General features: G+C 43.7%; 1 protein-coding gene across 3 annotated transcripts in view; it reads right to left on the bottom strand.

The window, feature by feature from the left end:
• Positions 1–10,413: 10,413 nt before the first annotated feature.
• Positions 10,414–14,781, bottom strand: part of FERMT1 (FERM domain containing kindlin 1) — a 35,188-nt gene continuing 30,820 nt past the window's right edge. For all 3 annotated transcript variants that reach the window (XM_084887866.1, XM_084887864.1, XM_084887865.1), the window contains 2 exons: positions 13,831–13,972; positions 10,414–11,873 (listed from right to left, as the gene is read on the bottom strand). In XM_084887866.1, coding sequence (XP_084743992.1) covers positions 11,700–11,873; positions 13,831–13,972 — 316 coding nt within the window. In that variant the 3' untranslated portion in view covers positions 10,414–11,699. The remainder of the gene's footprint in view (positions 11,874–13,830; positions 13,973–14,781) is intronic.

The following is a 14,781-nucleotide window of genomic DNA, read 5'->3' as shown; positions in this document are numbered from 1 at the left end:
ACTCAGTTGCCACAGCGGCCTCTAATCTGACCCTCTAACTTCCAGTGTGGCCTCCTTCATCTATCCTCCATCAGCTGCCAGACTCATATTTCTAAAATGTACATCTGATCATGGCACCTCATGGCTTTCTCTCTATTAATGGCCCCTCTGCCAAGCTTGACCTAATTCCCAAATTTCTCCCCACTTGGCAAACCCTTACACATCCTTCAAGGCCAAACCTAAATGTCTCCTCCTAATTCCAACAAAATCACTTATTATTTTTTGGTTGTTGTTCTCATATTTATTTTTTAAAAAAATATATTTTATTGATTTTTGTACAGAGAGGAAAGGAGAGAGATAGAGAGAAACATCAATGAGAGAGAGTCATCGATCAGCTGCCTCTTGCACACCCCCTACTGGGGATATGCCCGCAACCAAGGTACATGCCCTTGACCGGAATCGAACCCTATGAGTCAGAAGGTCACAGTTCGGTTTCTGGTCTGGGCAGATGCCTAGGTTTCAGGCTTGATCCCCAGTATTGGGCATGCAGGAGGCAGATGATCAATGATTCTCTCTCATAATTGACGTTTCTTTCTCTCCCTTTCTCTTCCTCTCTGAAATCAATAAAAATATGTTTTTAAAAAGAATAATACTTATAATATAGCATTATAGAATTATTTGCTTAGATGTCTGTCTCTTGCTTGTTTAAAAACTTTGTTCAACATATGATATTATACTTAGAAACTAACATAATGCCTGGCACATAGCAAGTGGTTATGCCTGAGGGCATGCTTGTCTCCCAATATCTATTCTCACCTTCTATATCACTAAAAGAACCTTGGTTTTTAGTTGAGCCCATGGCTACTTTGAATGAAGACTAACTATTTCAACCTCCCTTGTAGTTATTTGAAGCCATGTGGTTCATTGAAGACATAATGCCTGAAGCTAAAGCAGCCATGTTGGACCATGAGTTGGCTTGTGAGTGGAAATCATGCACGGCGGAGTGAAAGATAAAAGGATATGGGTTCCTGACATTATATATACAGATGCCTTATTGGCATAGGCTTGCCTTAGGAGTTTTGAGCGGAAGAAAGAAAAACCTCTTTTCTTTGAGCCTCTATTACTTTTATTTTCTCTCTTGTAGCTAAGCAATTCTAATTGATAGAAATCTCTATATGTATATATTTAATTTATATAACATACTTAAGTACTATAAATCATATAATATCCAACATAAATTACATATATTTATATGATATAAATTATCATATCATAGAAAAATATTATATATAATATATATGTAAATATGGTTGAGTTATAATTGGCTGAACCCTAGCATGGCTTTATAACTATAGGTCCATAGACTACATTAAGTCCTAAGATATATTTTATTTATATGCACATACGTTTAAATATGTGACTACTAGGCAGGGCATGCCTCATAAACCCCTGTGTCCTTATGTTTGACCAACTGTGCCCACATACAACACCTACTCCTGGATGCATTTGTGTTTGCAGCCTTTTTTTCCTAGAGTGAACTTTGCTTAGGTTATAAGCAGTGAATTATTTAACAACTTCTTGCCAAGTGTTTGGCTGTCTATTTGCTCCCCTGATGTTTACCTGATTCAAAGGACCATTTATTTATAAAGGGAGAAAAAGGTCAGAATAAGAACATTTCACTCAGAGTCTAAAAAAAGAGCTTAGTCCATGAGGAAAAGTCACCTCTCTCTGGTGAGATCAACATTAATCATTTATATGCAATAGCAAGACTAGGCCAACCAGTTATGGGTTGTCTCTGGCAATAGTCTGGTGTCCGCTCTGTTGGGCAGAAGGCAGAACTCTTTCCTCCCCTCATGAACTCCACCTCTGACCCAGATTTGGAGTCAAATGTCATATTTGGACAAGTGGGCCAGCAGTTGGGATCTGAAGATTTTTGTAGTAGAAATTTTTACTCCTTGGGCCTTTGAAATCTGGTATAATATAATTGGAGGCCAAATATCTTTGGTAGTCCTTACCCAAATATGTTCTGTGAAAAATCAACTCCAAGGTATTATCACAAATAAAGACAACTCAGGGCTCTTAGCTCAAGAGCCCTTGCTGTTCATGTGGCACTATCAAGTGTAGTGTTAAAGAGCATAGCTCAGGTCAGAAGGTCTAAGTTCAAATCCTCACTTCCCACATCCCAGTCGGGTGACCTTGACAAGTTGTTGACTTTTCTGTACACAATTTCGGTGTGTCCTAAAGCTGACTTGTCCCTGTCAAGCCAGGGCTTGTCCCAGTCAGGCTGGGTGTTTTTAATCTCTTTCCACTTCTGTGTTCTCTGATGTCGGCTGTGGTGGGAGTATTTACACCAAGGAAAGTGGCAAATTGGTGCTCCCATCCACCAATTTATATATATAAAAGTCTAAGCAACTGTTATGAATGAACAACGGAACAAACAGAACTACTGGTTGACCAGTCGCTATGACATGTGCTGACCATTAGGTGATGATCAGTGAGCTCCCACAGCCAACCTCTCACAGCCCTCAGCCAGCCCCCTGATAGGCTCCAACCTCTCATGGCCCCCCTACCCCTATGCTGGCCAACCTCCCTCAATCCCTCCCCCCGGCTGGATGGCCCTCGATAGGCCTCAATTACTAGCCAGACCAAGGGACCTCACCTGTGCACAAATTTGTGCATTGGGCCTCTAGTAGCATTATGAAACATTAACCAGCACAGCACTGCACTTTCTTAATTTGTACAATGATACCTACCTTACCCCCAGTTGAGTTGAGAGAACTCATAGAAAGTACAAGAGATAGACCTTAATACGTTAGCATTCTGATTCTTTTAGCTATGTAACATTAGCTCTATTGTAAGACTGCTCTTTGGGGAGGCAGAAGCCTGATTTCACTTGCTCTAACATTGGTTGGCATGGTCATTTAACCTCTTAGTATCTTTTTTACCCCTAGGGCATATTTGAGTGCCTTGGCATCCTGCTAACCTGCCCTAAAATGAAAGTTATAGAACTATGGGGCCTGACTCAGATAGTGTTGCTGAGTTGGTAGAGTGAGGGCAGATTTGGAAGAAAAGCACATGCATGGTGTAAAGACCTGGATTGTTATATCCAAGTGGAGAATGTACCTGGATGTACCTGATTGTGGGGCAAATGGACCATAATCAAAGAATGTTGGCATACAAAGGGCTACAAGAAACCACACAACCCAAACCCTTGCTTTGCAGATGAGGAGACACTCTCAAACTGGGGCTTGGATTTTATTCTACTGTTCTTTCAATTTCTTTTTGACCAGACTAATGTGCTTAGGTTTGGGCTATGGTGAAAACATGATCAGTTTTAGGATCAATAAGAGAATTTACTAGATTGGGTTAGAAAAACAAGCAAGAAAATATCTTAAAATGGGGATGTAAACTGGTGCAGCCACTATGGAAAACAGTAGAGTGGTTCTTCAAAAAATTATAGAGTTACCAAATGATGCAGCAATTCCACTTCTGGGTACTTATAGAAGGAAATGAAACAGTCATCTTGAAGTGGTATCCGCACCTCCATGCTCATTGCCTCATCATTCACTATGGCCAAGGCATGCAACCAACCTAAGTGGTCATCAATGGATGAGTGGATAAAGAAAATGCGGTATACATGACAATGCAATATTGTAAAAAAAGAAGAAATCTTGCCATTTGAGGCAACATGGATGGACCTTGAGGGCATTATACTAAGTGAAATAAGACAGATAGAAAAAAAACAAATAGTCTATAATTCACTTACATGTGGGATCTAAAAAAAAACAAATTCATAGAAATGGAGAACAAACTATGTTTGACAGAAATGAGGGCAGCTGATGGGATAAGTGGGTGGAGGTAGGAAAAAAAGAAAAGAAAGAAAATACCTTAAAAGATGTAGCATCATATTATACATCAGAAGTTTTAAGATGCCTTAGGGCAGGATCACAACCCCATACTTTGTATTCAGCCAGCACTCAAATAGATACTCCCCTCCCCATGGATTAATTAATGAATATTTCATGAATTAATTAATATCCATGAATCTGAAATGACTTAATGGATATCATATTAAAAGACAAAAACAACCCAGTTGGCATGCCTCACTGGTTGAACATCAGCCTATGAACCAGGAGGTCACTGTTTGATTCCTGATTAGGGCACATGCCTGGGTTGCGAGCTCGATCCCCACTGTGAGGCGTGCAGGAGGCAGCCCATGAATGATTATCTCTCACGCTTGATGTTTATATCTCTTTCTCCCTTTCCCTTCCTCTCTGAAATCAATAACAATACAAAAACAAAAACCAGGATACAGGATAGTTCAAAGACTAGAAAGACACACTCCAAAATGCAGACAGTGTGTGTCTTTGAATAGTGTTAGTGTGAATAGATTTTCCCCACCCTACTTTTGGTAATATTTTATCATGTGTTAGTCAGCTATTCCACCATAATGCTGCTTAATAAACTATCCTCAAATTCAATGGTTTTCAATGGTAAGAATTTACTGCCATACTAATAGTCTTCGAGCCAGTTGATCCAGCTAGACTTGCTCCAGGCTGCGGACTGGGTTCAGATCTGCCGCATGTGTCTTATTCTGTGCCCCTGTGTTACCTGGGGACCCTGTTTTCACAGTAATGGCAGGAGTGCAAGAGGCCAGCCAAACTGTACTAGCACATTGGAGGCCTCTGCTCACATCATACCCACTAGCATCCCATTGGCCAAAGCGAATCATGTGACCATGACCACAACAGTGGAGCAGGAATATACACAACTCACAGTGGGAGGGGTGCAAGTATTTGCTGAACAATAATCCAACTATCACACAACTATAAAAAACTATCACATTTATTTGAAACAACTACAAAAATACTTTTATGTTATCATTCAAAATAAAGATACATTTGTATTACAGTTTATAGTTTTTTTAAAAAGATATTTTTATTGATTTCAGAGAGGAAGGGAGAGGGACAGAGAGACAGAAACATCAATGATGAGAGAGAATCATTGATTGCTGCCTCCTGCACAACCCACATGGGGGATTGAGCCCACAATCTGGACATGTGCCCTGACCAGGAATTGAACCATGACTTCCTGGTTCATAGGTCAACACTCAGCTGGCTGGGCTTGCATTTTATCGTTTTAAAAACATCTTTGGCCGAAACTGGTTTGGCTCAGTGGTGGAGCGTCAGTCTGCGGTCTGCGGACTGAAGGGTCCCAGGTTTGATTCCGGTCAAGGGCATGTGCCTGGGTTGCGGGCACATCCCCAGTAGGGGGTGTGCAAGAGGCAGCTGGTCAATGTTTCTCTCTCATCGATGTTTCTGGCTCTATATCTCTCCCCTCCTCTCTGTAAAAAAATCAATAAAATATATTTTTTTAAAAAATCTTTGTACCATTCCCTTAAGTATTTTTCCCAATAGCCCAGTGCCATGGTGGGGAAGGCAGCATCCCCATTTTGAAAATGGTTGTGTGGGCTTTATAACTCCTAGGAAGAAACACTGATTCTGCTACCTTTATTAAGATAGCATAGGTTATGTGGGCTGGCCTGGTTATTTGGGAACATTTGAGGAAGTTGGGGGTAACACAGAGATCCAGAGCCCCTTTGACTTTTTTTTTAAATCCTCACCCAAGGATTTTTTTATCATTGATTTTTTTTTTTAAAGATGGAGAGAAAAAAAAAAAAAAAGATGGAGAGAGAGGGAGAGAGAGAGAGAGAGAAAGAGAGAGAGAGAGAGAGAGAGAGAGAGAGAGAGAGAGAGAGAGATGACGTGTGTGTGAGAGAGAAATGATGTGAGAGAGACACATCAATTGGTTGCCTCCTGAACGTGCCTGGACAAGGGCCAGGGATGAAGCCTGCAACTGAGGTATGTGCCCTTGATCAGGAATTGACCCTTCAACCCTTTGGTCCGCCAGATGACACTCTAACCACTGAGAAAACTGGTCAGGGCTCCTTTGTAAACATTTCATCAGACCTCCATCCTCAAACCTACCCAGTTCCTGGAATACCTGCTATTGCAGCCCTGGCTCCCTGACCTTCCACAGCAGTGCCTGGAAGTGTCCTTGCTCTCTCTTTCCTGATAGCCGTAGTGGGCACGAGTGGGATGCTCTTTACCAGTCCAAACCAGGTACCCCATCTCCAACACTTGTGCCTATGTGCAGAGCCCTACTCTTACACACACACACACACACACACACACACACACATTCCTATATATAGTTTCTACAAATTATTGATTTTTTTGCAGAGAGGAAGGGAGAGAGATAGAGAGCTAGAAACGTCGATGAGAGAGAAACATCGACCAGCTGCCTCCTGCACACCCCCTACCGGGGATGTGCCTGCAACCAATGTACATGCCCTTGACCGGAATCGAACCTGGGACCCTTCAGTACGAATTATTATTATTTTTTTTGTAACCTCACTTGCCTTCCTGTCCTGGGCCCTGTTCCGGGTCACTAAGGCTTCGAATCAGACAATGCGGGCTTGGGGCTGTGAACCCTCCCTCCCTTGAGACTCTGGGCTCTTCTCAAATGATTGTGCCTCCTCCGCAGGGCACACTTTTGCATCCCAGGGATCTCAAGGAGCAGCCAAAGGCCTTCCCCCTCACCTTTCACTGGCAGAAGAATAGAAATAATATCCTAAGTTTCCAGTCAACATTCATCATTCTAAGATCCCCTGAAGGAAAGTGGCTCTCGGATTTACCCTCTTTGACAACTGAAGAAACTGAGGCACAAAGGGGAATCATGGGTCTTCAAGGTCACAAAGGAAGGCTTAGTGAAAAGAATCTTCCCACAGTTGTTAGTGGGGAGCATTAGTGAGCCTAAAGATAAACCTTTAATTGCCATTGTTTTTGTGTGTTTTAATTCATAGAGGCTCTTCTGAGGTAACTGAGTTGTGATGTGTCATGGGATATGTGGGCAAATGTGGGGAAACTTTTTCTAAATCTCCTAATCTGGCATTATCCTGAGTGGCTGCCATGGAACACTGGGCTCATGGTGGCTTACTAGATCCTGTCCTTCATTCAGCAAGAAGGGTTCGCTTTAAGGAAGTCTGAGAACCTATCATCCCAAGGACAGCGGGAGATCAGGGTCCGCACAGGCATTGGTGAGGACAGAGAATGGGAGCAGGCTGGTGGTCTGTCTCTCCTGATGGCACTCAGTGTTTCCACAGCTCCAGTGAGTTCCAGGTGCTAGAGAGGGGATGGGGACACTTCAACAAAAGAAAAGGCCAGGCGCTGTCATTTAGTTTTTCCATCTATGATTTCCAGACTCAAAAGCCCCTGGAGGTAGGGAGCATAAAGAGAAAAGAGGGTGAAATAGCAAAGAAGAATTCTCCCTCCCTCTCTGGCCTTTCTCCAGAGTTTTGGGGTGGAAGAGGAATAGGGGGAACATGAAAATCACAACTGTGTGGGAAAATAATGAAAATGAACGAGATGTTAAATGTACTGAAGTGAAAAAGAACTTATAATTTAAAAAGTTTTTAATGATTTATTTATTTATTTATTATTATTTTTTAAAAATATATTTTATTGATTTTGAACAGAGAGGAAGGGAGAGAGATAGAGAGTTAGAAACATCGATGAAAGAGAGTCATCGATCAGCTGCCTCTTGCACACCCCCTACTGGGGATGTGTCTGCAACCAAGGTACATGCCCTTGACCGGAATCGAACCCAGGACCCTTCAGTCCCCAAGCTGACGCTCTATCCATTGAGCCAAACCGGTCTTGGATAATGATTTATTTAAAAAAATATATTTTTATTGTTTTCACAGAAAGGAGAGGGAGAGATAGATAGGAACGTCAATGATTGGAAAGAATCATTGATCAGCTGCCTCCTGCATGCCCCACACTGGGGTTTGAGCCCACAACTTGTGCCCTGACCGGGAATCGAACTTCCCGGTCCATAGGTTGGCGATCAACCATTGAACCACACTGTCAGGGCAAGATTTTAATGATTTTAGAAAAATAAATATTGCCAGATGTCTTGGCTTCTAGTGCCTACAAATAAAAGATGAGTTTTCAAATGAAAGACTCATTAGCTTCCCTTTTTGACCTTGGGATTGAAAACCAAACTTGTCCAGAATCATAAATAAAATAGTCTCTAGGGAACTCACTTTTCTGGCTTCCAGACCTTTCTGATCCACCTCCCGTTAACTTTGGGGTCAGCCAATCCCCAACACCCAGTGCTCTCTCCTACCAGTGAGGGCCCTGGGGACTGACTCAGGGGAAGCCAGCACGGGGGCTGGGGCTGGGCGCAGGCATTTCAAGGCTGAGCAGCGCTGGGAACGAAAGGGTGGGGTTTCTGGTTTACACTTAGTGGTTTTGGGAGTTAAGCAAACCTGGGTTTGATACAGTTTTTCTGCTTGGCAGAAGTCACTGTGGACTGATGAACTGGTAGTTTTCCTTGGGTAAAGTTACTTCACTATTATTTTTTTTCAATTATAGTTAGCATTCAATATTACCTGTTTCAGGTATAGTGGTTAGACATTTATATAACTTATGAAGGAACCTGCTCCCTCATAAGTCTAGTACCACCCCCCCCACACACATGATACAACTGTTATAATATTATTGACTATATTCCCTGTGCTGTACATTCCCATGACTATTTTGTTCCTGCCAATTTGTACTTCTTAGTTCCTTTACCTTTTCCCTCACTGCACCCCACTCCACCCCCAACCTGGCTGAGCCTGTGTTCTCCTTTGTGAAATACGAAGGCAAACTGTTCCTGCCCCCTATGGATTGATGTGAGAAGTTGCATGAAGAGGCCCATGAACCATATGGACCATCTATTAATACATCAAAGAAATGCCCTTGACATTTGGCCATCCAATCAGAGGCCCTCTGATGCTCCCCTGCCTCTGGGTATTTCCTTGCTCTCTGGTGCTGTTTCCAAGAGGCAGAGCCGGAACGAAAGAGCCCGGGACATGTCAGGAGATCTGGTGAAGGTCAATGAGAACGGAGTTGAAGCCAACAGATTTTGAAGTCAGTCCCACTGGGGAGAACGAGCTCAAATCTCAGAATTGTGAGGAAAATCACATGTTAAATCTGAAAGTTGCACTCCTTTTTCGTAACAGAGAAAAATATTTGTTAGAGACAGCAGACTGGAGAGAACACATGAGACCATACTCAAATCCATATAAACCATTTAATTAGAAAAGTCATAAAAACAAGGGCAGATTTCCCAATGTAGTGTAGATAAGAAAGCAAACGGAGTTGAAAGGCACACATTAATTTAACATTTTGTCATAAGCAGTCAGATGACCTTTTGTGCCCAAAGGGTGGGGGGGAATGTCCTCTTTGGAATAGCAGCAGCATTTAAGGTTTTCATGTCACACTTGGTTATTCCTTTAGGATGTGGCTGTGTAATCGTGGGAGAAATGTTCCCCGAAAGTTTGGTTGAAACAGGTTCTTTCAGCATTTCCATGGCAATGTCTGACAAGCCTGGGAAGCTAAGGAAGAGGGCTGTACTGCAGGTCTGGCTTTGGTAAGTGAGGCAGAGCTGCCCCGGGCTGCAGGCAGGTGACATGTCACATCAAGGAGCATTCTTTTCTTTTTATTTTTTTTGTTAATCCTCCCCTGAGGTTATTTTTTCCATTGACTGTCAGAGAGAGAGAGAGTGGAAGGCAGGGGGAGGCACAGAGAGAGAAACATCAACGTGAGAGAGACACATCGACTGCTTGCCTGCCACATGTGTCCCAACCTTGGCCAGGGATTGAGCCTGCAACCAAGGTACTACGTGCCCTTGTCGGAATTCGAACCAAGACCCTTCAGTCTGCAGGCTGACACTCCATCCACTGAACCAAACCGGCCAGGGCAAGGAGCATTCTCTTATTGTAGGGCCCACCATCATCTTAAAGCCCTCACTAAGTTCTAAAATAATAGAGCCCAGGACTCTCCAGAAATGACCAACACCAAGTGTAACACAGTGAGCTCAGCGCACGTTTGTGTAGAAAACATTTCAAATGAAGTTCTTTCCAAGCACCTAAGCCGCCTCGGAGCTTTGCAGGCAGCCCTCAGAGGTTCAGATGGTGCTCATTCCCATTCCTCTCTAAGGAGAGGCTGAAAGGAATTTCCAGTGACAGGCCCGATGTTCCCTATCCAAGGCTGTCTCACTGTGGTTCCTGGAATCCTGGACATCTCTTCTCAAATGACTGTACTGGAGTCCTGCTGCCGTGACTCAGTGGTTGAGCATTGACCTATGAACCAGGAGGTCCTGGGTTCCATTCCAGGTCAGGGCATATGCCTGGGTTGCGGGCTAGGTCTCATCATTGATGTTTCTATCTCTACCTTCCTCTCTGAAAATAATAATAATAATAAAAAAAGGTTGTGCTGGGAAATACAGCAATAGCTGGCTGATGTATTCTGGCATCTAAACTCTGGCCAGGCCTCCTGGAGTGTGCATCTTAGCGAATTTCAAAATGGAAACGGAGCCTCTGCCTTCCGTTGGCAACCCAAGTCCTTTGTGTGACTGAAGAACGTTACAGAAAACTAATAAACTACCTGATATTTCCCTCTCTCCTTGGTATTGCTTTTTACCTTCTCAAAACCCACTCCTCCCAGTGCTGACAAACCAAACCAGAAAATGACAACCAAGGCAGCTGTTAACGGGCCTACACTCGTTTCTTAAGGAGAGAGAAAAGAAATCTATAATTGGCTTTTGATTTAAGAAAGCCACGGCCCTTAAGGGGAAAGGCCAGAGTCATACAAACAGACACCAAATCCAGGAGGACACTGTGAGTGACAAGGGCAAGGCTCCCCTGCCCCCAAGACCAGAAAGGCTGTGCAGGTGGAAGCCAGTGGCCAGGCCTGTGTCCTGCCCTTCTCTGTGACCAGGTGTGTGGGGACCTCACTGGAAGCCGGAATGTGGGGAGGTGGCTTATGAACAGAGATTTAGGCCCATCTTCCTGAGCCCCAAACCCAGAGTAGAAGCAGTGGGGACATGGGGCCGAGTTGAGGAAAAGGTTCCCTGTAACCGTCACCCATGTCATCAAGGATATAGAGGTGGTCGAGGGAGCCTTAGATTGGAATGGGACTTGTGGGACGCAGCAGTGATCTGAGAGGACCAATGTCCAAACCAGATGGGTCAGTGGTCACCTTGGCAGAAGTCACTGTGGACTGAGGGCCACTATTTTGACCCCTTGTCACCAACTGGTATCAAAAATCCTACTCCCCCCCCCCCCCCCATCCCCTCCATGCCTTGACCTTCACGGAAAATGTGTATGTGTGGATTTCCTCCACCACGAGATGGGAGCTAAAAGCAGGACGACCTATTTCCTTTCACACCTGAGTTTGTGGGATAGATTTGCTCTTGCTACACGTGCTTTTAAAGTTTGCTTTCTACCCTGACTAAACAATAGAGCAGATAAGCACAGGAACAACTTCTGGCCATTCACCTGCAGGTTCTGTAAGGCACAGAGCTGAAGCTATAGGCTGGGCCTTAGAGTAATCTTAGATTGCTACCCTTTCTCTCACCCTCCCATTTTACAGAAAAGGCAACTGACGCTCCTTCCACTGCTCATAGCACAGGGCAAAGCAAGCAAAGTTGGGGCGTGGTGGTGCTAGGCACTGTGTTTGAAACGAGGTCAGGATCTGAGTGACTGGTGGTGAATAGACGTTATCTGTCAGTCTGGAATCTATACACAGTGCAAGCCATGGATCCCACCGTCTGGGGAGGACTGCCTTTGGCTCGCCCTCTGTGTGTAGGCCCAGCAGGCCAGCTTTGCTTCATTCCTGACCGCCCGTCAACTTGTGGAACAGGTCCTCGTCTAGTGTTTCATTCTGGCCCTTGGAGCGGGTGGACAGGAAAATGTAGCCACCGATGTATTCGTGCACCACCTTGCAATCTGCACTCAGGCAGGTGAACGCAATGGAGACGTTCTGGTCAAACTCGATCGCCACCTGGAAGAGAAAGCACAGGGAAGCTTATCCTCTGACAGGGAAAGATAAGAAAGAAGCTGCTTTGCAGGAGATGGCCCCAGAGCAGAAGCCTACTGAGACAGCTGACAGATGGATTTCTCCCAAAAGCCTACAAAAAACCACTTCCCCTTACAGAAAACATCCTTGCTCTCTGCGCCCCCTTGTGGTGTCAACTTTTGCTGTGAACCTGGCAAAACACTTTTTATTTTTTAAAAATGTTTTTATTTATTTCAGAGAGGAAAAGAGAGGGAGAGATAGAAACATCAATGATGAGAGAGAATCGTTGATCAGCTTCCCTCCCTTTTACTGGGGATCAAGCCCATAACCTGAGCATATGGCCTTAACTGGAATTGAACCCGGGACCCTTCAGTCCGCAGGCCAATGCTCTATCCACAGAGCAAAACCAGGTAGGGCGCAAAACACTCTAACTCTCAACACACACACATACTTTCTGTCTGTCCCTTGTTTAGATGTAGGACTTTCTAAGCACGCCTGATGTCAAAGGGAAGGTATTTTACAGACGTTTTAATGGAGAGTAAAAGGTCCACCTGAAATTTCCCCCAGCCCCTGGCCCTCACCCGTTCCCCGCTGAAAGTCATAAACTCCTAAGCACTAGAACAGCGGTCAGCAAACTGTGGCTCTTGAGCAATATGCACCTCTTTGGCCCCTTGAGTTTTTAGCAAAGGCCAGCTTAGGAGTACTCTAATTAAGTTAATAACAATGTACCTACCTATACAGTTTAAGTTTAAAAATTTTGGCTCTCAAAAGAAATTTCAATCGTTGTTCTGTTGATATTTGGCTCTGCTGACAAATGAGTTTGCCGACTACTGCATTAGAAGAAACATAAAGAGTTCTCAACCGTGGAGGCCCATTGCAATCACCTGAGGGCCTCAGGTGATTATTGCTGCCCAGCTACTGCCCTAGACATGCAGCTTTAATTGGTCTTGGGAGTAGCCTGGGCAGTGGTATTTGGCCTGGGCAGTGGTTTTTTAAAACTCCCAGGCAATCCTAATATGTAACACAATTTTAGTGCCACTCCCAAGGAAGTCATCTAATCTCAGACCTTCATTCTAAAAAATGAGTGCCCAGATGGTCAACAACTCTGCTGACAGGAATCCATAGCTCTTAAAAAAAAAAAAAAAAAAAAAAAGGTGTGAGTTTCCAGGTATCTATTTCAGTTGGTTAGAGCATCATCCTGATATGCCAAGGTTGTGGGTTCAATCTCCGGTCAGGGCACATACAAGAAGCAACCAGTGAAAGCATAAATAACAAATTGATCTTTCTCTCTCTGTCTCTTTCTCTCCTCAATAAAAAAAGGTGTGAGTCTCTTACCATATCTCCACATTGAATGTTTTCTGCTGGAAAAATGAGGAAAGAGGGAAGAGAGATTCCATACCAGCAGGATGCTAAGGTGCTCTAACTTCACCTCGCATTCCCCATGATATAGCCTTGGCCAGAATTTAGCTCCTCGGTGCGGATGATGGGGTGCTGAGAGTTGGAGAATTCCTAAACTTGCTTCCCTAGCAATTTTTCCCCTTTGGGGCTGGAATGGAGCCGCCGAGCCCTCCACCAGTTAGGCATTTTGGCAGCCGGTCAGAGTTTTGGGTTTATTTTGGGTGACAGTTACATCTCATGTAGTTTCTGCTAAGTCTTCTATAATCCCATGGTGAGTTGAAGGAAATGAATCAAACTGCTCAGCAATTTTAGAATCTGTATGGAGACTAAGCCAACTAGTGGGGTAATTCAAAAGCATTTTTGATCTGTACTTGTTAGAAAACTGCCCAGAATTGCCTGTGGTTATTTTAGCAGACAATGGCCACATGCTTGTGGTTTCTGAGTTCTAAATATAAGAACAGCTTTTAAAATCAGAATAATCTGCAATTTTGAGGGCACACATTTATAGGCTCAACACCATATATACTCGAAGCTTTCACTTTACCTGCCGGATTTCCCAATTTACATTCCACTGCTTCATGTTAGCAAATCTCCATGTTGTAATTGGGACCCCAGTGGCTGCATCGATTCTAATCAGCCTATTATAGGAAACGCCCAGGATGTCATCTTTCTTGCTTCCTTTAAACCTGAAAAAAAAATTAAAAGAAGTAACTGCTTCTTGTAATATGCTGTTTATTCACAAACAACTTCTTAAAGATAAATAATACCAACATTTCTAAATCATCTATAAAGAATGAACAACGAAGGGTTATCTTTCTACAGAAGGGCATTTTTATTGTAATCTAGAGAATATGACAGAGAGAATTAAGACTGTCTCAAAGGCATTCTTTTTATATTTTATCATTTTTTTATATTATACATATTATTTATTTATTGATTGATTGACTGATTGATTTTTTTACAGAGAGGAAGGGAGAGAGATAGAGAGCTAGAAATGTCGATGAGAGAGAAACAGCGACCAGCTGCCTCTTGCACACCCCCTACCGGGGATGTGCCCGCAACCAATGTACATGCCCTTGCCCGGAATCGAACCTGGGACCTCAGTCCGCAGACCCATGCTCTACCACTGAGCCAAACCGGCTTCGGCTATTTTATCAATTTTTTACAGAGAGGAAGGGAGAGGGATAAAGTTAGAAACATCGATGAGAGAGAAACATCAATCAGCTGCCTCTAGCACACCCCCTACTGGGGATATGCCCACAACCAAGGTACATGACCGTGCCCAGAATCAAACCCGGGACGTTTCAGTCCGCAGGCTGACGCTCTATCCACTGAGCCAAACCGGTCTCGGCTCAAAGGCATTCTTTAAGTGAAATTGACTTTAGAGGAAAGCAAAATAAAAGGGGGTCAAATTAATTAATTAAAAATTAGCACCAACTGTGTATGCCAGGCACCCTTCTAGGCACTGAGACAATAGCAGTGACTTAAATGGATG

Source organism: Pipistrellus hanaki (genome assembly GCF_964339955.1).
Source record: "Pipistrellus hanaki genome assembly, chromosome: 6".
NCBI classification, from domain to species: domain Eukaryota; kingdom Metazoa; phylum Chordata; class Mammalia; order Chiroptera; family Vespertilionidae; genus Pipistrellus; species Pipistrellus hanaki.
This window is presented reverse-complemented; position numbering and strand designations above follow the sequence as displayed.